The following is a 24,044-nucleotide window of genomic DNA, read 5'->3' on the forward strand; positions in this document are numbered from 1 at the left end:
TAGTCATGTGTGGAAGTTGATCTCGGCAATTAAATATATACAAATATACACATATGTAGTAACTCTGTGGAGAGGAAAAATACATAGATTAAAATAACCCTAGTATATTACTGTAGCAGAAATGCTAAGTCATGGCTTGAACCAGTGATTGAGCACCTGGTGGGAAGGCAGGGCCATCCCAGGGGAGCCCAGGTGCATGCAATGTAGCTGATTGACCAGAAGGGGTGGAGCCAGGATCCACCTCATCCCAGGCCTCATTTAAGGGTTGGCACTGGAGGCAAGGGTATCTCCCTGGTGATTCTTGTATGTCTGAGGACTTCTTAAGGTAGGCTAAACATTATTTTTTTTTCTTTCTCCTCTTCCTTTGTTTTTGTGTTTATTGTTGTTGCCTTTGGCCTTGTTCTAATTTGCTGTGGCCTAGGATTGTGCTTTCTGCTATTAATGCTATACATTCTGTCGCACTATAGTATTATAGCTTTACACAAACCAACTTCTGCAAGTCAGTTCTGAGTTATGATCTTCAGTAAAAGGCTTTCATATCTGTATCCAGAAATAAAATGTTGATCTTTAATAGCTGTGTTCTGGTCTAAGCTATTTCATAACCATTAGGCATGGTAATGTATATGTATTAATTCTCATTTCCCCTCTCCCTTATTTTTGATCGTCAGGTGTAGTCAGGCATAAAAATGAAGCCTTTGTGCAGTCAGAGCCTTCTGATTTTTCATGTGTGCTTTGCTTTGTTTGTCTTTGGGAAGGACTGTGAAGTTGGGGTTTGTACAGATAACAGGATAGTTCACCCAACCATTGCATTTTGACACTTGATAAGTAACTTTCTAAAGGAAAGAACAGCTGTTAAGAAATTGCTTAGTGGCAGAATGGTGATGACTCTAGACCAATCCACGAACCCCGTAAGCCCCATTAGCCCCATTAAAATCTAAAATGTCATGAGATACTCAGCAAAAATGGCATGACGTCCCTTCTTTCCAATCTAACAAAGAACTAGCCTTCATCAGCTTGAATATCTGAATGCACCATCAAAAAGTCCTGTTCTCTAGTGCGAGAAGCTTACATGGCCGTACGTGAAGACCATGTAAGAATGTTTGAGATATAGTAATTACAAAACAAGATATTTTTACAAAAGGGATCTTACTGGATTTCTTTCTTATTTATTAGCTAGCTTTCATGATACAGATTTTCTTGTGTCAATAACTTTAAGAGATCAGATAGATTAAAGTTGGTCTGCCTGAAAAAGCAGGTGGTAAGTTAATTGCAACACTGGACAGGATAGAGGTTAAAGACTACAGGCAATACAGGAAAAGCATGATAGGTGACAGATGAAACAGGACAGCAGGCTTATGAATGAAACATTTGGAGAGCTGAAAAGTCAGCTGACCTGTGACCGATAAAAGACTATGTATAAAAGCACATTATTAGTTTGCATAATACCGATGGGAAGTAAATAATCTTGCTTCTCTAAAGATACCTTATTGAGGATCTTCTTACTTGGATCCTAGCCACAGTGCTTAGAATGTTATTAATAGATTTCTCTTAGCTCCTCAAGAATTTTGATCTCAGATGGCTGCAGTAGTAGGTAGGGGATGTGCCAACCACCAAACTGGCCAGCGTATGCCTCACCCAGTCATTACAAATTCTGCCATTCTCATTTTGCATTCATTGCGTTCAACTGTCCCATTGAGGGGTCATTATTCTGGACAAGCATTCAACTGCAGGTGATTAATAATACTTATGTATGCTTCAGAAGGGGGGGGGAAATAAGGTACGAGGTCCTGAACACCATTCTCCATAGCTGCTGACTGAAATGGATTTGTCCCAAACAAGCAGAAAGTCTTGCAGTGTCTCCTAACTGCTTGCTAGAGATATTGCTATAGACATCTGGCAGATCTGAGTGTCCTGGGAAGAGGATGAGAGGAATCCTCTTGGCTGGAGGTCACTGTGCCACATGGGACTGGTTCTGTCAAAGAAAAGACCGATTGGATAAACGCCGCAGGGAGGAAATTAATTCTGCTTCTAGAAATGAGGAAGAGTAAAAACATTGTCCAGTACTGATAACAGAACCCTTGGGGAAGTTTCAAGATGCCTGTAAACATGAGCTGGGGAGTGCAAGCACATGAGCTAGCAGGGGAAGGCCACCATGGATGCCATCCAAAACGAGTCAGCGTGTCACTGAAGTGGTAAAACCAATACTGCTGTGTCCAAGTACTGCAAGATAAAACAACCATCAAAGCTTCACAGAAAGAGACAAGCGTGCTCAAGGCAGAAGCTTTATTAGAATGACAGACATAACTGTACTACAGAAAATTGAAGGGATGCTAAATGCCAGGGATAGAGCCTGCAGCCCGCTGCAGCGGTAGAGATGTGCATTTCTGGGATTGTATTGGTTCTGACTCCCTGACTCAGATGCCACATTAGGCTAGTGATTAGTAGGGGGAAGGGAAAAGCTTCAGCAAACTGTTGGAAGCCTGTGGCCTTTCTCACTGAGCTAAAACAAAAAGTGTTGCAAATTCCTTGAGTAACTGCCACTACCAGGTTGGTTACTTCACATGCAAGTGTGGCAAATCTGTCCTGGGGATGAATGGCAAAGCAAAGGTGATTAATAGGAAAGGCTTTTCCCAGCGTGTCCAGGAGGTCCAAGTACCCCAAAAGAAACAGGAGCCGTTAATCTTGACAGTTGCAAACTATTGGGATTATGAATATTGAAAGTCTTTCCTGTTTTAAAATGGAATTCATATTGGCAATGTAAAATATGACAAAGTATTCTTGTACATCAAGAAGCTGACATTCAGCAATAGATGTGAAACTGTTCGTAGCACAGAGCTTTCTCATGACTATACCAACTGGGAAGTAAGACTTGTGTATATTATGATGTTTATATTCAGAATTAATATAGAACGCAGAGCCCTTGCTTCTTGAAAATCCTTTTCCTGACTAGAAGTGTATTTTAAGCCATTCACAGGATGTTGCAGTGAATTTATGAAATTGAAAAGTGAGCCCCTGCAGACAGCAGCACTGCGCCGAGGCTTCGCTTTGTGTCGTCATTGTTATGATGAGATTTAGAAGTGGAGCAGTTGCTTATGAGATTACGGGGGGTTCACAACCAAAACCCTCCATATGGATGCTGTTTATAACTAGTTGCTAGCTTGAGGTCAGCTGAGAAGGCACGGAACAATTACGCAGCAAAATAAATAGAAAGTGTGAGGCTGTTCTACAAAACAGCAGCCAAACAGATCCCATCTGACACTATAGCATACCAGATTCAGGCTGAAATTCCAAGGCTGGAAGTACAATTTTTAAAGGGTGCTACACATAACTTGTTGCAAATTACTGTGAAACAGATGCACCTGTAACTCATTTAAGTTGTTTATTCAGAATGGCTCTCCTACAGCAACAGGCAGCCTGGCATAGAGCTCTTAATGAGATCCTAAAGGATTTTCAAATGAAAGTTTAGCATCTGTATATCACAGGGCAGAGTGTCTCAGTTAATTTGTATCAATACACTCCTTCGCTATTCTTTCAAGTAAACATTGCAGAACTGTGCAAATGCTTATTTTATTTCTTAACAAAACTTTTCCGGAGTGTGTCTCCTTTCAGTAAAGGCTGAGGTAGTTGGGCTTGTTCAGTAGGGAGATGAGGAAGTTCCAGAGAGCCCATTGTGGCCTTCCAGTAACTAAAAGGAGCTTACAAACAGGAGGGAAGATGACTTTTTACGCAAGCAGATAGCGGTAGGACAAGGGGAATGGCTTTAAACTTTGGCTTTAAAGAGAGAAATGGCTTTAAAGAGAAAATTTAGGTCATGTGTTAGGAGAAAATTTTTTACCCAGAGGATGATGACACAGTGGCATGGGTTGCCCAGAGAAGCAGTGGGCGCCCCATTGCTGGAAGTGTTAAGGCCAGGTTGGATAGGGCTGTAGGGAGCAGCCCTGCCCATGGCAGGAGGTTGGAGCTGGGTGGGCTTTGAGGTCCCTCCAGCCCAAACCATTCCTTCTAGAACTCTAGATGTGACAGATACAGCATTGGTAACTTGCTTTGCAATATTTCATTTCCTCTTTTCATTTCCATCCTAGTATCTAGGAGTGAACAGTACTGTGAAATTCTTGGCTAGCAAATAGATCCAGCCCCAAAAGGGGAAAGGGTCTTTCTACTGTGAGACATACTGCCAAGACCATGGCTGAGTTATGCATGAATTCCTGACAGGCAAAGGACTAAGTGTATACAAGCATTAACTTTGCTGATACTGGTTTACAGCAAACAGCGTATCAGCAGCTGCAATACATTGCCTGTTCCAGTAGGAGCTTCTATGCTTACATTCGTGCATATATTTTCCCAGAGTCATGAGTAAGTGTATCTCAAAGGCTCTTGGGAGGCTTGTGTTAATCTGTTTATAATTTTTATATATAAAAATATAAATTTATAATTTATCAACATTAGCTGAAGTTCCCACCCTACTTCTGTCCACTGCAAACCTCTCTTAGCCAGCACTTCCATGCCTTTGGAGTTCATAGAAGTCCTTGCAAGCGGTATGTTATCCTTGAAGTGTGCCTGGCTATGCCAAGCATGAGAGGGTCCCAAGAACACGCTCAGGGAAGCAACACCCACATTTTCATATTTTAGATGACATCCAGCTGAGTGCTCTCAGCAGTGTTGTTTTCATTTTTCAGTTGTGGTGGGGGAAGAACAATCTGCCAGAGCTCAGCCTACTCACAGCCTTCTCTCTGCCAAGCGTGTTCCATGGGGAATATGTGGGCAGCAGCCCCTGAGCTCCACAGAGCTGCTGTTCAGGCATCCCTTATGTGCCCTGGATTTGACAAGGGGCTGTATGCAGGACAGCATTGCCACAGTCAACCTGGTAGAGAATAGCAGTGCTCGGTCCTATTTGGAGCATATCTTTTTTCAAGCACATCATGCGTTTTCTGTTCAAAGCAAAGCCTGGCACCAAGGGTTGCCTGGTAATGAAGGTAGCCTTGAGTGGATGTCCAGCAAGCTTTGACGTGTTACCTCTCTTTGAATTATCACCTTCCTTGAGTTCAAGCAGCCTGCTGGCATCACTGGCTGTTAGACCAATGGTTTTCCTTTTATGGTTTAGAGCTTTTTCTAGCTAATTATGAAGAAGGCCATTTTTAGAATGCCTGGTACATGCATGCATCACAGCAGCGAGCCCTTGCCTCTGTCTCCTCATCTGTTTGCTTCCATCCTTTTTGTAGTACAGTACGTTCTATGTTGTGAATCATTTTCAAGCAAAAATAGAAAACACCGATGCTTCTGTGTTCATTTCATAACAGAATCAAGAGCTGGCACCCTGTAATTAAGGCACCAGGTTTAGTGGCATTGTAAGAAATGGCAGCACAGACAGGCTTGAGTGGCAGCTGCAGAGAGATTAAGAGACCCCTGAACAAATGTTTCCTAAAAAAAAAAAAATTCAATTCTGCTCCTTAGGGAAGATTCCAAATAACACAGCTATGTAGTTCAAAAAAAGGGTTCAGATATTGTAATAATAATGCCGTATCTATAGGTAAAATGAAATGCTCTTGTGCGCAGTGCTAAGTTGATTATGATCCCTGTGATGTGAATGGGGGAATTAAGAGCCCCAGAATCAGTTCACACTGATTCAACCTGCTGGAGATGGGAAGGCAGATGCTGGGACCTGGCAGCATTGTGGCCATCTTGCTGCTCTTGCAGACTGGTTCTGCTGAGCTGTTCCTCCTGGACGTAAGCCACTCCAGGCCAGGAGCAGAGTGCCAAGTCTGACCCAGTAATCCTGCTGGGTTACTCGGGCTTGCTGCTACTCTAATGTGGCTGCTCAACTTCTTCCCCAGCTCACAGCTTGGCACCTGCCTTGGAAGTGGACGGAGAAGTTCCAAGCCTCATACAGAAGAACATGAAGGCATCCCCTTAGGTGCCTGACTTGGGTCAGGACAAATCTTCATTTTGTGATTGGAGACTTTACTGCTTTCCAGCTGCTCAGCATGGCTGTTGCTTAGTCCTGCTGGAAGAAGAGGCTGTGTCAACACTTCTGATTTAGCAAGTTCAGTCAGGTAAACTTAGCAGCTGTTTCACCTAAAGTAATACTCCAGTAGTAGAATAACTTACTTAAGCATTCTTGAGTGACAATACTTTTTTTTTTCCCTCTTTTTTTTTTTTTCCTCCAAACTGAAAGTTCTATGACTAGAGAGTCATTCAGTGAGGTACAGAATGCACAGAGGTGAACCACAGCTATCTCATTGCTTGGCATGGCCTTTGTGTAGCTGGCAATTGAATAAATGACATACATGACATTCTGAAGGAAGAATTAAAATGGAGCTGCTGTGGCCTTCATTTTCATCTCTCACAGTAAATCAGGAACTGTATTACAGAAGCCAGAGGAGTCATGTGATAGAGTGCTGCTACCAAAGTGATTAGGATCAGCCTTGGTATGGCAAGAGCTTGAAGGCGTATCAAATTTTATACAATTGTAATTTAAGCAAGAATGGAATTTTATACATTATGCCTGTGCCACACTGATAGAGTATGCAGTCAATTCACCTGCTACTGCTTTAAAGTGAATACACGGTCGCAGCTCAGCTTGGAGCTGAATTCATCCCAGCCGTACCTCCTCTGAACTTGGCAGATGCTCTCAGTCCTTTTAAACCCATGGAAGGTAAGAAAGCCGTATTCTTTATCTTGTCTATTTTTATGGGATGTTTAACAGCAGCAACAAAATGGATTGCTTTTCAGTATGCACACCATTAATTGTCTTTAGGATTGAAAAGTCACAGGAGGAGAATGCTGAGGGCTTTAATAGCTTTCCTCATGCACCTTGGCCAAAATCATGTAAACAGGAGCCCATGTGTGACCTCCCTTTCAGCAGGGCCCTCGAGGCCATTACAAAGACACTTCATGCAGTACAGCTGAGCTTAGAAGATTGATGCCCTCGTGTACTACTAAGGCCACAGGCATGGGGATAAACGGTCATGAGTGTAACAGGATATCACACACCAGCTGAGATGAAGTTACTGTTGATTGTTAGGGTGTTAATAGCTGAGCTTATTACGCCTTTCTGCAGTCATCTGAAGAGGCACTATCCCATATTTGTGGTTACCACACTGAAGTTGAAAGAGGAGAATGGAATCAGTGCCTTTACAGCTTCAGTGTGAAGCGCACTGGTTCTGCCTACATTTAGGGGCAGAGGCGCAGGCACACATTCTGCTCAGCAGGTTTTGCTGTGGACAGGGCAGTGACCAAGGCAGGACTAGCATCAACACCTGAGCTGCTGATCCAGAGAGCACAGCTGATTTGAATTGAAGACATGTGCTAGACATACACAGTACTCCTATGCCACAGCTGGCGTAAGGCAGTTTATGTATGTTTTGCATCTCAGCTATCCATGTGTGCTTTAGGAGTGAAAAATCTTCATTTGCATAGTGCTCACTGGAATGAAGTAAATGCTTGAAACCCTTGAGACAGCAGAATGAAATAGATTGTGCTCAAGGAGGCAAGGTTTAGAGTGGATGTCAGGGAAATTCTTCACACAGAGAGTGGTGAGGTGCTGGAACAGGCTGCCCTGAGAGACTGTGGAGATGTTGAAGACTGGGTTGGATGGAGCCCCAGACAACTTGTTCTTGTACCAGATCTGGAGGTGGGTGGCCACCAGGATGGAACTTGATGATCCTTGGGGTCCTTTCCAACCCAAGCCCTTCTCTGATTTTTAAGAAAGAATAATGGTCAGTTCAGGTACTACGTTGACTGTTCCTGATTTTGCAATGGTTTCTATTAGTTTTTACTACATGACTGTTTATAATTATGAATACCAACAGGCAGTACAAAAGAACTTAGAATAAAATGAAGCACTTCAGTGCTTGAATGGGTATTGGGCTTTTTTTTTTTTGGCCTTCAAAATAGCTGGATTTTAAACAGTTCTGGGCTGAAAATGCTGTAACTGCCACAATACCTACCAAGGCTACATGCCACCAGGAGCCCTATTTTTCAGGATGCAGAGTGGAGATGCTATCTAATGATATTTACATTTCATTCCCCATCTGATAAATTGTGTGCTGAAATTTCAGCACAAGTTACTTCTTATTCAAGTTCAGCATATGCTTAATCAAATGGGGATGAACCTGAACATATCCTTAAAAATTACTATACCCAGACCTACCCCATAAATGGTTAAGACACTGAGGGCTGAGACCACTGAAATCCACTTGAGACTGCAGTGCACTTCGGTTGCAGTGTATAAAAGAGTGACAGGTGTACTCCAGTGCTGAAATACATACATCAGTTTTTCTAGCATGTGATTGATTTACTTACTCGCAAACCTGGGAGCTAGAGAACTGAAAATACTTTCTGATGTAAAGTTAATAACCTGGAAGGAAAGGAAGGAAGGTGACAGGACCTCCATGTTACTGGTTCTTCCCAGGTTTCCCTACACTGGATGCAAATGATACAGTGGTAAAATCCAACTCACAAATACAGGAGGGTTGTACTAGATGACCTCCAGAGGTCCCTTGCACCCCTGTAATTCTGTGGAAAAAAAAACCAAACACAAACTCATAACCTTAGAATAAGAACTTAATCCTTAAGTGTTGAGGCATGAATGCAAGAAACCCAGATTTGAGCTGGCTGTTTTCTGCCTTGTGACAGGTTTATGTAGGCACTGTACATGCCCTGAGCAGCCTTCTAACCATCACCCCAAAACAAACAAACAGGTTCTTGCAAGGTCAGAAGCTTTGTTACTGAGTACTGTGTCAGGCATTGTTTCCAGATCCCCATGGTATCTTGAGTACAGAGATTCAGGACAGAAGTACTGCCCAGTCCAATACAGAGAAGACAACTTTAGAGCAGAGTTGAGAGCAAGTGAAGAGAGTCCGATGCCTCAGCTTCAATTTGCCAGCAAATAGAGCAATCCACAGAAATGACCATGGATCAGAGCATTTCAGAATTGCTGGAGTTCAGCAAAGAACTAAACCCACCTGCTCCATACTTTGAACAGAAAAATAAGAACAAGGCTCAGAGGAAGCAGCAGCAGCAGTTTGGCCTTTCACCAAGGGAAGCTCAGAAATTCAACATACACTCACTTCTGTCTTGTGATCGCTTGCATTCACTGGGGCAGCAGGGCAAATAGGCAATGAAAACCTTTTACTAAACCACTCAGAGCACTCTTCTGGGGAATTGAAAGCTCATATATATGAAAAGTGTCAAAAAGAAACGATGTTACTTGGAATACTATGCTTTTAAAGCTCAGGTGAAATAGACAATTCAGGTCACATGGATCCAGAGATCTCCAGAGCCCTTCCCTACTTAGGCTCTGAAAGTGAGCTATGACTCCCATTGCTCTCTCATTTGTACCTACATACCTGGAAGTGCTTACCTAGTCTTTAAAACACAGGGTATCAGGGTTTCTTCTTAGTGCATTTCCAATACAGTTGTTATTTTCCCTGTGAAATCTACTGAAGTAGGAAAAATTCTAAGCAGAAAAACTTAGCAGTGAAATACTAGCTTTGGGTTTCTAAATGGACACTCTCCTGCCTCCTCCTTTAGAATTGCATGTGGCCTTCACAGGATTGAGCTGGGCTGCTTGAAGAAAAACGCATGCCATGTGAGCTGATGGACTATGTGAGCTGAGTTTGTGTAGTTTATCCCAAAGCCATTACTGAAAATGTGAACAATCATTTCAGTCTCTCTTTATGTTCATTAAGCGTTCCTCAAACGCTGATGAAAATGCAAACTGACTTAAGATCCCAATTGTTCTATCAGTGAAACCTTTAAAAAGGGAGGAGAGTAGCTTCTTAGAAAAATTATTGAAATAGCCGATCCTAAGTAGCACTACAGTGTGACACCATTATAAACTAACAAGAGTCTGCTCTGGAAGGACTCCAGGCTCCTCCCCAGAAGCCGGTCAGGTCAGCAGTAAAGCTTTGCCTTACAGCACAATTGGCAAAGCAGTGTACCTCCGCCCACAGAGGAAACAAGGTGCAGCTTTTATGACTCCTCATCCTACAGTACTAACAGTGAACAAGTAACTATTGGCATTCGCAGTGAAAACATCCTTTTAGTAGGTACAGAAGAGAAGGCTGCATTAGAGCTAAAAGTAGAAATCAATCTGAACACTAGATGCATTTTCCCCATGCTTCTGGTATTAGAAATACGACTGCATCAGGTGTTCTCTGACTACTCCACGTTTGCTTAAGACTGTTACTCAGCAAATTACTGCAGCAGCTGCTTGCCTACACTTCCTAAATTGCAAAGAGGTGCACTTCCTAAGATGCAAAGTAAGGTCTCTGAATTGATGTAGAGGTTACTAATTTACTTCACTGAGCAATGACTTTTTCCCCTGAGGTATTAACATGGCAGACAGACTTATCAAACAGGCAGCAAAGAAATTAAGGACCTTAAAACAAAGCCCATACAATTTCTGCCCATTTCATTGTTTTTGTAATTCAAGGATTACAGCAAAGTCATTTGATACTTTCTTCCATAGCCAAACAGAATTGATCAGAACCTTGAAAATAAAAGACATCATCTTAAATACCTACTTCTCTCACTTGGTAAAGAATGAAGATTCACTGTGCAGAAGTTCTCAGCTAATTTGATTATTTAATCCCAAATATATATCTTCCTTATCCATTAGCTGCCCTCAATTTACTGGCTGTATCTTAACAGACTGCAAGCTCACTAGCTCCTACTACTCATCCAGTTACGCATTCCCCCACAAAAAACCCACAACTCAAGCTGACCAGGGAAGTGTTTTCAGAACTCACAGCCTTCTCGGTCTTAAAAAACAAGGCATCTTCTTGCTTCCACCACCTTCTTTGCTAACTGTAGGCCTGCTTGATGTCTTCTGCAATTACTAAGAGAAGTTAGAGACACTACCATTTATCAGGCTACAGCAGCAGTTACCCATCTTCCTTTTGATAACTAGCAAATTCTCCCAGCAAAGGCAGCGCACCACAGCAGTCCTCCTACAAAGCTAGAAGGCAGCACTGTGACTCCAGAGCCATTTAGATTGCGATGGACATGGAAGTCACCTCACCCAAAACCCTGTTCTAAGAAGGTCAGGAATCACTAGCCCAGAAGTTTCAGTTAAATTTTGAACATGCAGAAACTCTGTACAACATATGGAAGTGTTCTCCTGCTCAGATAATTTATACTAATTGCCATTAGTTTTCTTACTTACCATCTTTACTTCCAAAGACATGCTCCTCCCATTCTGCGGAAAGGACCAGAAAGATCTACAACTTCCATTTTAAAAACAAGACTTTGGTATTTGACTTAGAAACTTCTTTTATGTATCAGTAACATGAACATTTACATTAGAATCAAGCCTGCTCTTTCATTACTTACAGAATGCTGAATAGTGAGCAGCTGAGACAGTGTTCAAGCCATCTTCTCAACCCACTCATTCATAGCCTTCACCCATTCATTGTATGAATGGCAACCATGTTGGCTAAGGCAGTCTCTCAGAAAAGTGAGGCCCCTTCTCTCTCTTTACTCCAAGTTAGACACATTCAAACGCATGCTGAGATGTAATAGAAGACTGTGGCTTAAGACAACTTCCAGGCTGCTGAAAGACACTGGATTGGCAAACAGGGCTTCCAGTCAGACCCTTGCTTACATTCCTTACCTTAGAAGTGACACTTCTAGTAGTTCTACAATTCAGAATCTCAAATAATCATTCCATACCAGTTAGAAACCAACATCTTATATCCAGATGCTAAGCCACAGGATGAATGCTGGGTAAATGGCCTTTCCAATTCCTCATATTCGGCCTCCATGAACTTTGTGAATCCAATTGTCGAGGCACAAACAACTTAAGGCACTCTGATGGATGCAATTTAAACACTTTTGATAAGCCCCCAAAATGGAGGTACATGTAGTCCTTTGGAAGTTGTGCTTTTGGAGATTAGTGGCCATGAATATTTATCAATTATTTGTGCAATTAGGTATACCAGCTGTCTTAATTCTGCAAGAATCATTTTATTTGAGGTCTTTAAAAACGTGAGGTAACTGCTCTGCTGGAACGAATGGGGGTAATCGGGTGCCAGAATCCCCAACTGAGACAACCCCACAGCATATATGAAAGTCAGCCAATATTCATCTAGGGTACAGAGGCAAAGCAACACAAGTAGCCTCTGCCATGCCTCTGAGGTCTTGGATTTGCCCTTGGTCAAAAAGAGGTTTGTTTTCCGTGTTAGAACATTTTAATTGTCAACAAAAAAGGGGTACAAGCACAATCATGCTTACTAGCAGATCAGTAAGAGAAGGTTTTCCTTACGTACTTTGAGTTGACCACATCCTGAAAAGCAACAGACTCAGACATGACAGTTTCAGAAAAGCCCAGGTGTGAGACTATGTTACCCCAAAGTAGCAGCTGATAGGGAATAAACTCCAAAAAATAATTAAAAGAAAGCAAACAGGTTTAGTTGTCTGAACAAGGAATTTTAATTTTAGGTCAACTATTGAACTAGGTCAACATCCAGTTCACAATGTCTACAGATAGTGGGCATAGCCAGTCACTATGGTAAGTATATTGAAGCACCAAGCTCCACACAAGACTGTAAAATACATTTTAAACTACTAGTAAGAAAGCTTCTTCAAGTCAACAATACTAATAAAGGGCCAGAGTTTACGGTCTAAGATTTCACCTTCCAAGCTCTTAAGACAGCCAATCCATCGCATAAGCAAATCAAACTGCTACATACTGAAACACAGAGCAGCAACTGTATTGAACAAATCCTGTAAATAATTCAAGGATACATTGAAACAGTATGGGTAAATTGTAATTTTTTATTGGAAAACAAATATACAACTTGGAATGGATTTGAGGCAAATCATGCCATAAGCAGATTTTTTTTTTTTTGAAAATAAGTGGCTAAACAAAGTTTAAAAAGCATAGTAACAAGAGGAGAAAATGTTTTCTGGTACAGGACCAGCAGTACAAAAAAAATTGTGTACGAGTACCTGGATAATACACCCGTTTTGCATTAGTGCAACTTTTAAGATTCATATTGTTGACTGTCAATCGTCCACAATGTTAAGACTCCACATTTCAACAACATGTTACAGGTATGGCCACAAACAAGTTACTATGAAGTAAGTCAGAATACTCCCTACAGTGCATTAGCCACATACGCTATTCACATGGTTTTATCCTGCAGTCAACTGTAGGAATCTTTAATCTCAATTAGCAGAAGCAGAATAAACTCTTATGCACTGGAAAACTAGAGTCAGCATCTTGCTTTAAATAAGGAACTGCTAATGCATGGTAAAACCTAACTTACTTTATGTAACTTGTTACACTAGTCATACCTAAGTCTTCTAGAGAAAGCTATTTTTAAACAACCCAGATGTTCCCTCATTTAACCAACTCCATCTAACATTAGATGTGCAGAAGGGCTTAAATATCCAGAGTAAGCCACATGCAACATTTGTTACTTAGATCAATTTTCCAAAAATCAGAACAATGACAGTAAGATAAAGGAGAAAAACATGGAGGAATGGCCTTCTAATTACTATACATGCATATTCTTTTGACAGTAAGGGAAAAACCTTTTACAGATAAGTTACAAACAGAGAAAAGGCAAATAAACAATTTTGTACAAGAAATTTAACACATTCTGTACAACGTCTTCACTTCGCTGTCATCATTTGTACAAACTCTGCAAAAGGAAAGAGGTCAGAAGTTATTTAGAGAAGAACATGAGTTGCAACATCTGGCAAGTGACTTGCCTCACTAGTGGCCAATTACATTTCAAAATGTCATTTCCAGTAACATTAAATAAAGACATTTCCCTTTTCTACCAGTCATGCCTAGGAACCTCCTTCAAAAAAAAAAAGAAATTAACAGCTAATGGCCTCTACTTTGTCAAAACTGTCAGTCTACCACTAAACAGGTGAACAGACTTCCAAGTAAGACTGTTCAGAGTCATCTCCTGTCAATCTACAGTCACCCTTCACATGCTAAGAGAGGAGCCAATTCTGCTGAAGTTACAGTCAGCTACGTACACAAAACAGGTACTAAAACACTGGCTTGGACTTCACAGCAGAATAGCTTACATCCTACTACTTTGCCTGACCAGCTTAAAGCAACCAAACCACTGCTTACTCACAGCGTAAAGGAAATTAGTTACCACAAAGTATGCTGTTTGCTTACCTTACTGAACCCACAGACTGTTTAGTGTCAGGCACAATAATAAAGTTTTAAGGAGAAGGCACACCTATACCTTGGGAACAGTACCCTGGATGAGAAAAACTGGAAATACCCTAGCTTGTACTTCTAATATGCTTTGAAAGCTAGAATGAAAGCAAGCTTAGACAGCTTGCGTGCTCCTCAGAAGAGAAAAAAAGAACTCCTTTTGCTTGCATGAGTTTATTTAAGTTTCAATATCACAAAAGAGAAGTAGAAAGTTAACACTGCAGCTGATTTGCCTTAAAGTTTATTTTAAAGGTTTTCTAAAGATTGTAAAATTCATGGGTATTTTACAGGCTTTTCCTCTTAATTTTTGAAATATTAAGGAAAGTGACCTGCCGGAGGTCAGAACATTCACTTTCCTGATGTGGTTTCAGATCAACACTTGTTAATAAACAGAACAGTATGTGAATAGCTTGACTAGCTTTCTTATACTAATGGCTATTAGCATTAGATAGTTGTGTGGGTTTTTTTTTTTTTATACACTGCATAGTTCACAGCTGCCTTAGGAACAAAATAGCAGTAACCCACTTGAACCCATGTATGTACTAGAAAGATGTTAGCTTGAAGAGACATTGAAACTGCTGAGGACCTCCCTTGTGAGTGCTGTCCTATTTAAATTCTGCCGTTACCAGCAACTGGAAAGTGCACCTGCATGGAAAGTACATCACAATCTGTTAACAGCTCCTTACCTTCATAGTTTACTTGACCATCACCATCAATGTCTGCTTCCCTAATCATTTCATCAACTTCTTCATCTGTTAGCTTTTCCCCAAGATTTGTCATCACATGACGAAGTTCTGCAGCACTAATGTAACCGTTACCATCCTGGGAGAGGAAAAAAAGACACGTTTATTCCAGTTTCCCTAAGGCCTAGCAACTCAGAGATAAGATTCTTAAGATCAGCATTGAAAGTTAACACAGTTTTAACCACTAACATTTGCATGAGGCCATAAAGAGCCACATGGATATCTTATGTACTGCCTGGGATCTCAGAGGGTAGGTGGAGGTAGGTGTGATCCTTAAGGTTTCTTCCAGTCCAAGCCACTCTATAATTCTGTGAGTGCACGGTCTTAAAGAGGTCTTTCAGAAAGAGCTTAACCAACACAGCCTACTGTACTGTCCTGAGGCATTACCATCACTGATGGTGATAAAACCTCAATCATGGGCCATTTGGGTCAGTTGTCTATTTCTCAGCAGTTTCTCACATTCCCACTTTGTGACAATCCAGCATAAAACCACAAGGCCTCCACAGGCCACTTTAACATATCCCACATCCCAGCTAGGATGGAATATCAAAATACTAGTGCATATGGATTCAAGGCTGCTTTTTTCTTCCCCGCTTCGCACAATACTTGTGTTTTCTGATTAAAATTACGTTTCATTTAAGAAGCTGATTAACAGTAGATAGCAACTTAAAGTGGAAGATTCAAAATATATTTATTTAATTTCCCTGCCAGCCAACAAATACTTAGGTAACACAGCAGGCAAAACAATACAGCAGATCATTACTGTCACCCACAGTGACTCATCCGGCTTTCAGGTACAGTGCCATAGTGTAACTCAACTTCAGCACAACTAATTAACCTCTGAGTTCTAGATGGTAGGACTGCAAGTGCCCTAGTTTGCTAAGGAATCTTATCAGAAGTCTGAGCTCTTGCAGCAGAAGGATTTGTTGAGGCAAACATCTCAGTACCTTGTCAAACACACGGAACGCTTCTCTAATTTCTTCTTCGCTATCTGTATCTTTCATTTTTCTTGCCATCATTGTCAGAAACTCTGGGAAGTCAATTGTGCCATTGCCTGCAAGATAATCACTCTGTTAGAAAAACTGTTTCTCAATACTTTAGTAAACAGTTACTTGTTATTAAGATCTTACCATCAGCATCTACTTCATTGATCATATCCTGTAATTCTGCTTCTGTGGGGTTCTGACCAAGTGATCTCATCACAGTCCCCAACTCCTTCGTAGTTATAGTACCATCACCATCCTTGTCAAATAGTGAAAAAGCTTCTTTGAATTCTGTACAACAACAAAAAGGAGTTAGTACTTCCAGTTTTCCAAGAGAGCTTTATTTAACCATTTCAGAACTACTGCTTTTTTTTGGAGCGAATTATTAAACTTGACTTCATATTCTTTAAGGTTGAGTGTAGAGCTCAGCCTGCTGGAATTGTAACATCAACAGAGCTGATGTCCTGATGCTGATGTTCCTACCAGACTAATCACTACATTTTCGCTTGAAGGAAATGGAAGGTCATCCATTTCAGAACCAGCTGGATGTTTGCTACAAATCACCTTGAAGAATCAGAGCTATTCCTTTTAGCTACCAACTAGAATAACACATCCTTGGCAAGAATTATTTCTCTTATGAAAAAGTAGTGGGAATTACATTAAGAAAAAGCTTGAAGGTAGTACTCAAAATGCAAATGCTATAGCTTAATAGCACTTCTATTACTAATAAGAGATCATTCAATGGGCAGGGTATAATTAAGACTCAATGTAGAAAGCTTCACTGCAACTCACTTCTGCTGGACACACAACTCTGAACAACTACTTGAAGCCACAGTCCAGCACCATGGTTCCCACATTTGGCCATACCTTGCTAAGAAGGAACCCCACTGTAGTACTGCAGCTTTTCAGTCTATGACTATTCACAGCAGCTTGTTCAAGGGGAAAGGTCACTGCAGTCACACCAATTTCTGCAAAGTTGCTTGGAAAACTGCTTCAGCCCTACTATATCCTGAAACAGCCCTCTTAAGAACTAGTTAAAAGCAGCTGCAAGACTGGCTGTTTTTCAGTGCTACCTCTCAGGCCCCTACAATAGCTGTACTGTCGCCAGCAATATTAATACAAGCATAACATGCTTAATTGTCTAGTCCAAAAATGGAGTTGGTTTTAATCCATGCCATCTGTTTGTCTTCAGCTACAGACCTTAAACTATTTCACTGGACTGCAGCCGTTCACAGAAAAATTACAGTTAAGCACGAAAAACTGATTTATTCCCTGATGCCATTCAGATCCTTTTGCAGCACTCAAGGCCACTCAAGATCATGCCTTTGGGGAACAAGTTAGCTAAAGAGCATTAAAGAAATACTTCCACGAGTTACAATTCCTCTCCCTCCCCCCCTCCAACATTTCCAAGTAACCTCCTTTCCAGATAGCAGACTTCCCAGATCTGAATTAATCAAGTACAGCATAAAGCCTTCACCCATTTCTTACTCTGAAACGCCAGGTATGAGGTACAAACTGGCAAATGTTGGAAATGAAACTAAAAAATGCTTTTTGTAGTTCATGGATGCAGCTCTCATACCAAAACCACAGCCAAGTTCCATTCAAAAATAAAAAAGCAACTCTTCCACATCTTCAGCTCCAAAAGCCAGCTCTTGCTGTTCAGCACACAAGATTTAGAGCAAGGCTACCACAGGAGCAGATGGAACAGTTCTCTCCGCACTGTGATTGTAAAAATAAGAGCTTAGAAGCCTACCCAAACAAGAAGCTACAACCTGTACCTACAATAACTTGCAAGCAGTCTTCAGGGCTAGGTTCCAGATAGCTTAGAGACAAATGAGTTTGCTAGGATCAGATTCTACATGAAGGAAGAAAGGGCTTTTTGGTCAAGCCCAGCAGCAATGACCATAGGCTGCCATCATTCAAGAACATCAAGAGTCTCCAACAAGCATCAGGTACTGAAGTGTTGCTCAAAACCGCCAGCTGTTAGCCACAGCCATAGACAAAGTCAGAACAGACTGCCACTGTAATCCAAACACAAAGCAGACTACACAGCACTGCAGCAATTCTTGCAAGTCCAAATACTTGCTTTCTACAAGTCAGTAGTATATCCTGAGTACTTGAGATAACCAGAAGACAACTTCATCTTTTTTATTCAGAGACGCTGTAGGCTGAAGTTATAACCACCATTCTGCTCAGCCTCAGCATAACATCACCTTCCTTCAGTTAATTGCTACTGTCACTTTTGAACAGTTTAGACAGCTATTTCCAAACTTTCACAGGTGAATGGGAATTGTTCTATGACCCACCAAAAGTTTGTATTTCAACTATGAAATGAATTTTAAATAGCCACTGTGGTCAGATCCCCAGAACACTACAGCACACTAAGAACAAAGCACAGCAAAACACCATACATAGGCCTACTTGTTCTGAGAGTCTATTTAGAGACCTCTGAGGTCTGGTGAAGGAAGTTCCGCTCAATACACCGGTTGCCTTGGGACAAGAAGTATCTTTAAGTTTTCTTAGCCATCCACATCAAAGAGTTCTGGCCTATTTACCTTGCTTAACGCAATGCTTAACCAAAAGGAAATCCATCTGGCCTGGCAAATTCAGTTCTGAACAAAGCTACAGCCACTGTTCACGTTCTGTACATCCCCAACTCATGAAGTCATGTCATTCATACAACAAATAGGCCCAACAGGTTTTTCGCCTCAGCCCGTAACAAAAAAACTCCAGCCTTACATCAAGGCAGGAATTTCCAGCGTTTTCACAGAGCAGAAAGAATATATGCAATCTTTAATTGCACTCTGGCGAAAAACTGTATTTCAGAAAGTCTTTTTAAACCTATGAGAACTGCATGTTACTACTTAAAAATTCTACTCAACAAAGGGAAGGCCGTCTCTACCTTTACTACTGTTTCCTTAAGCTCATATTCAAATCCAAAGCTAAATAACTTCCCAAACTGAAATGCATTAGTGAGGGTTCAAGACTATCACATAATAGCAACCCTTCTCAATCACTTGAACTGTACCTTTAACAGGTTCCACATGCAAAGCACTGACCTTCATAGCAAGGCTAAGCAGGACACACTGTTCCTGAACATTCAAGCTAGGTGCTTTATAGACGAGCAGTAGCTTTGTTTTTGCAGAGGGCAATGGCTTTACTTGTAGACATTTACTTCATGAAATACCACAGCTGAACTCAAAGTGACAGGCCATTATTCTTCCCATGCAGATGAAAACTCTATTCTAGCATGACACACTTATTAATACCCACTTTTGGCTCCAGGAACTACTACACTATCATCACTAATCCTGAGGTAGTGTTAAGAATAAGCTTCCTGTTTATACTCCATAATCAGCCAGATCAACTAATAAAGCTTCAACAGTTAAGAACTGAAACAATGAGCCATTATCAAAGCAGCAGCAGCAACAATTGATAAAGCCTGCTCCCAAACCCCTTTAAGATACGAGGCAACTCAAAGAAGTACGTAGCTGAACTAGATCTGACGTGTGCTTACAAGACAGCACCATGACAACACAAATAGACTAAGAGCTTTCCACAAAACCATAATAGTCTCTTATGAGTTAGAGGAAGCTTCTCAAGTCTAAAAGCCACCAGAATATTCTTACTCTTAAAATTTAGCAGCCAAAGTAAAAACAAGCTACCTCACTTCTGTTTAATAGTGCCTTCAAGAACCACACCACAGCTAAATACCAAAGCCTCTCAGAGGTTGAATGCCTGAGTTGGTACCACGCTTCATCAGCTGAATCCAAACATACCCTAACATCATTTCATCTGACAGCGAGGCACGCAGACATCCCAGTATTACAGCTACACACTTGTTAGAACAGAAAACCCAAATTGGAAAGCACCTGCAGCAAGGCTGAGTTCTGCATTACCAATGCATCGATATGACTTCAGGTTACAGTTACTTAAGCTGAAATCAATCTTCAGAGAGCAGTGACAGATGCTAGTTTGTGCAGGGTGCACAAGAATGAGACCAGTCTCAGGGGGCCAGTACTAACACTTGGGAGTTACATCTCTGCTTAAGCATTTCAGAGCATGTACCAGACCTTCAGAACAGTCCAAGTACATAATGCAGTTCCAAATTTGGAAGATCAACAGTTATCGTGAAAGCAGTCTGCTACTATCTGAACTGCTAGTCTGAAACACCTTCACTGACAACAGGAGACTACCAAGTAAATTAGTTTTGCCTTCTGCTAGAAGAAGGCTTCAGATTCCAAGTCTTTACCACAGACTTCCCCCCCCCCCCCCGTCTCCCCACAACCCACACACACTTGTTTGCGCTTAAATAATCTTCACAACTTCAATAAATAGTTCCAGTGCCTACAGAACTATTTACAACTGTTTTAGCAGACAAAGCTTCAAATTCATCTTATTCGTTGGTGTTTTACAGAATATAAGCCTTTAAGGTTTAGGCAATAAGTAACAGCATCCACCAGTATCTCCTCAGTATTTAAGAAAGCTCGGTAACTTGCATAACATGGACTGTCACTGGATTAAGAGATGTGCCAGGTCAAGTAGGAGTATCAGCACAGCATATGGAAACCTCACCTGCAATCTGCTCTTCTGTCAGTTGATCAGCCTGCAACAGAAGAGAACATCATTACAGTTGCTGAAAAATTTCAATGCAAAAATACATATCTGTAGTAGCCTTTGAATCAGATAGCTTCTCAGATTTGCCTTCATCATTTGGAAATAATTCCAACTAACGCAGCTCAGAAGTCATCAAGATAGCCTGCTAAGAACTGGCAGATTGTCATTTCCTGACCCCGTAAATATCTGATACACCAAGAATGGATTTCCATGCACAATTACCCAAGCTACACTAGGAAACCCAAGGCCTGCAGGTCCCCCCAGATCAGTTGAAGGGGCTCGTTAACACACCAGGCTATCAGTGCTTCCACTAGACACTTTATATCTTGCAACAGTATCTCACTACATCCCAAATTTAAGGTAGGTTCTTGTCTCTTCTCAGAAGTAATTATAATCCTGTAACTAGAAAAAAATATGTTCTTCTCTAGAATTAAGTACACCCTCCACTAACAGAACCTCAGGTCCAAGGCAAGATAACAAAAGAGTCCACATAATTAGTACTAACAGCTTCTACCCAATCAGGTAGTTTCCATGTACTCGCATTTTAGTTGCCTAGACTTCTTTCAAACTTATTTACAGACAGCAGTAACGCAAGGCAGCTTACAGAATCACCAGGCAAAGGCCCAGAACTACAAAGGCTTACAGGTTTGGCATCAGTAGTTAGGTAAGCACCACTTCATACATTCTGTTATCTGGGACCAGTTTAAGACCAATTGGATTTGACAATAAAAAAACCCTTACAGTCTTCAAGGACAAACCCAACTAAGCTTCGCTCTTGATAGAATACAAAGGTGCTTAATAACAGCAGAAATGTCTTTCCTAGATTTCCCAGTCAGCTGGTTCTTCAAACAAGTTCACAACAGCTCCATTAGAGTGACATTAACAAGGCAATCCATTTCATCAAGGAATCTCTTTTGAGCTCCTTACCTCATAAAACACTTAATAGCCAAGACTTCAAAATACCAAGACACCTCACGGCATCACTTCAACACTATTTCAGTTCATTCCCACTGTGATCGTTTCATCAACAACCTTTCTACGATCTCTGCAATATTAATAGCATTGTATTCAATTGTGTCTGCCTACAAAGGTTGCCCAACACATTAGCATTCTGCTAGTGTAGTACTGAGATAGTTACTTATCACTTGCCCATTTTTGCTAATTTTGATGTACATTACATCTCCACGACTGGACTGAGCTCATACTAACAGCTAAACCGCTTATAAGAAATATGTGCACGGGAATAGCCCAAAATAAAATAGCCCAAGATGAGGGCAACGATAAGCTGTTTCCCATACAGCCTCTGACTCATCTACTCCAGAAATCAAGATCACAACCACAAGCAATTTCTAAAAGATCAGGTGAGGAGCATTCGTAGCTATACCCTCTACTTGCTCCCATTTCAGCAGCTGTAGGCAGTATTTCTTTAATGAGCTTCTCAAAAGTGGTATCAAGACAAGTGAGGAAGTCATCAATTCCACATCAGGCTTTGAGAAAATGTAAGCACCCTGCTGGACACTTAACAGATGCCTAACAGATTTCTGCTCAGCAGGAGCATACCATTAACACAGACACCTACCTCTGTATAGTATTTACATTTTTATCACTCAAGTGAAGAGAGTTATGTGCTACATTTCTACACGATATTTTTAACCCCAGAAAGCTGTACATCAAATGTAAGTAGCAAGAACCTACTTTATTTAGGTCGGTACTTCGGAGTTACCAAGTTGAGTCACCTACTGTTTTATATAAACCGTTTTATGTAAAGACATGACATTAAGCAGTGTTTAAGCTGCTAAGTGTTCCTGAACTCTTGCAGAGACTTAGAACTTCCTATAGCCAGTAGCCATGAATTTAGATGAGCTCTGTCACTACCTTCAATAGGCATGGCCTTTGTGAAGAGCACGGTGCTTACTAGAAGCCATAGGTACAGGGCAGCTGAAAGATAAGCGAGGAGGTGGGGCAGGGCTGAACAAACACCATCTGCACTCCGCAGTGCCGGGCACTGCAGGGAGCACTGCGCAACAGCAGCCAGAGGCGGAGCCAGCAGGGCAGCCACCCACTGGGCAGCATGGAGGCAGCAGCGGCCCTCAGCCCCAACCCCAGACCCCTGCTCCGAGGTACAGGCCGCTGCATTTCTGATGGAGGGCCTTTGGGGCTTTCGTGCCAAACTGCAGATAGGTACTCCCACATCACATCAGTGGCCAGTATGTGCACCTTCAGTAACACAACCTGACTCCAATAACAGTCACATTATGACCACCTAGTGCTCCTCACTTTAGCTCAACATGTTTCTTACTTAGAGCCAACATCCATCTGAAAGCCTCCTCTGCAAAGGCTGGAAAGCCTTTGCAGCTTGGGTACTATCTTCTCTCATCTACACTGCAGCATTTTTACTGCAGTACCTCCCCTCCCCCATTATGTCAGGGGCCTGACAACGTATCCAAGCTGCCTAGAGAAGAGGGAGCTGCAATATGCAGCAAACGCAGCCTCTGGAGGTAGTGTTTCATTACAGCCAGGGCTGCTATGCAGCAACCCTCCTAAATATCCCTCAACAGATCCACGTCTCACTAACACTGCCTGACACGGAGCTAGAGGCAAATCACAGAAGAGATAAGGCAGCTCCCTTCAAAACCTGGCAGTCTGCTATAACCTCACACGTGCCAGAGCAGAACAAACAGCTCTGTTCTGCCACAATTAACTGAAGTACGACAATCGCAAGCACACACGGGCTAAAGTGACACCTGCAGCAGGTCGGCTTACACCGGGCACAAAGTGCTTTACTTCCCCCAACAAATGCAGCACTGGCCCGAGAGCCCTGAGGCTCAGCCCGCAGGGGCTGCCAAGAGCCATGACCGCGCCTCCTGGACACACCCATTTCCACACACACAGCCCTCACTGGAAGATACTCCATTTTTGGTTCTGTACCGATGGCCACGGCCAGCCAGCCTGGAATTACTGCTCTTTACAGACAGCCTGCCGATTATGCTCACAATTAAAGGAAAGGCACAAAAACCGAGCTTCAGTTCATTTAACTTCTTTAATTAAAGCGGCTGAAAAAAGCTTTAAGTGCCCATCTTTCGTGTTACACAGCAGCAGTCCATAGCGGTGGCAATGAATGAAAGCAGTCAATCCCATCGCACTGCACCTTCTCTTAGTGCACAGGTCGCTCTGAGCAGCCATCGATGGTGGCTTTGCGACACAATTATTTTCTGTATGTTTCAGCATCTGCTCGTTTTTATACAATAACCGAACCCGTCTCCTTCGCGATTCTCCAATCCCAATCTGTTTTAACTCAGCAGAATCGATTAGAATCCTAAGCAAACGCACCGCTAAAAAAAAAACTACACTGCGCTTGACCAAGACAACGCAGTACCGTCCACCGCAATGACCAAAACGGGAAACCAGAACCGCTCACCAAAAAAACAAACAAACAAAAAAAACAGCTCACACAGAACAGCAGCGGGGCGGTATCGCGGCCTCGGCCCCACCGCGGGGCCGGCGGGAAGGAGCGAG

The 24,044-nt window shown here is 41.9% G+C and overlaps 1 protein-coding gene and 1 long non-coding RNA gene across 2 annotated transcripts; one reads left to right on the forward strand and one right to left on the reverse strand.

Moving 5' to 3' along the window:
* Positions 1–223: 223 nt before the first annotated feature.
* On the forward strand, positions 224–7,747 carry LOC109365934. Its single transcript, XR_002111826.2, has 3 exons — positions 224–325; positions 5,832–6,050; positions 6,173–7,747. It is a non-coding gene; the product is annotated as an uncharacterized LOC109365934 (long non-coding RNA).
* A 5,010-nt stretch (positions 7,748–12,757) lies between these two features.
* CALM2 (calmodulin 2) lies at positions 12,758–20,511 on the reverse strand. The gene is made up of 5 exons (XM_010706818.3): positions 20,487–20,511; positions 16,059–16,202; positions 15,876–15,982; positions 14,872–15,007; positions 12,758–13,649 (listed from the first exon to the last, which is right to left on the reverse strand). Exons 2-5 carry the CDS (start codon positions 16,126–16,128, stop codon positions 13,621–13,623), a joined length of 342 nt encoding a protein of 113 aa, XP_010705120.2. The 5' UTR covers positions 16,129–16,202; positions 20,487–20,511; the 3' UTR covers positions 12,758–13,620.
* Positions 20,512–24,044: the final 3,533 nt, after the last annotated feature.

The sequence above is a fragment of the Meleagris gallopavo genome, chromosome 2 (assembly GCF_000146605.3).
Source record: "Meleagris gallopavo isolate NT-WF06-2002-E0010 breed Aviagen turkey brand Nicholas breeding stock chromosome 2, Turkey_5.1, whole genome shotgun sequence".
NCBI classification, from domain to species: Eukaryota; Metazoa; Chordata; class Aves; order Galliformes; family Phasianidae; genus Meleagris; species Meleagris gallopavo.

Bases quoted from the DNA above. Each gene is read 5' to 3' on its own strand.
- CALM2 (XM_010706818.3), bottom strand. From the start codon at position 16,128: ATGAGATCACTTGGTCAGAACCCCACAGAAGCAGAATTACAGGATATG. The intron at 15,008-15,875 runs GTACTGAGATGT...TTCCTCTCCCAG, and splicing joins CGTTCCGTGTGTTTGACAAG to GATGGTAACGGTTACATTAG. The intron at 13,650-14,871 runs GTAAGGAGCTGT...TTCCTTTTGCAG, and splicing joins TGGTCAAGTAAACTATGAAG to AGTTTGTACAAATGATGACA.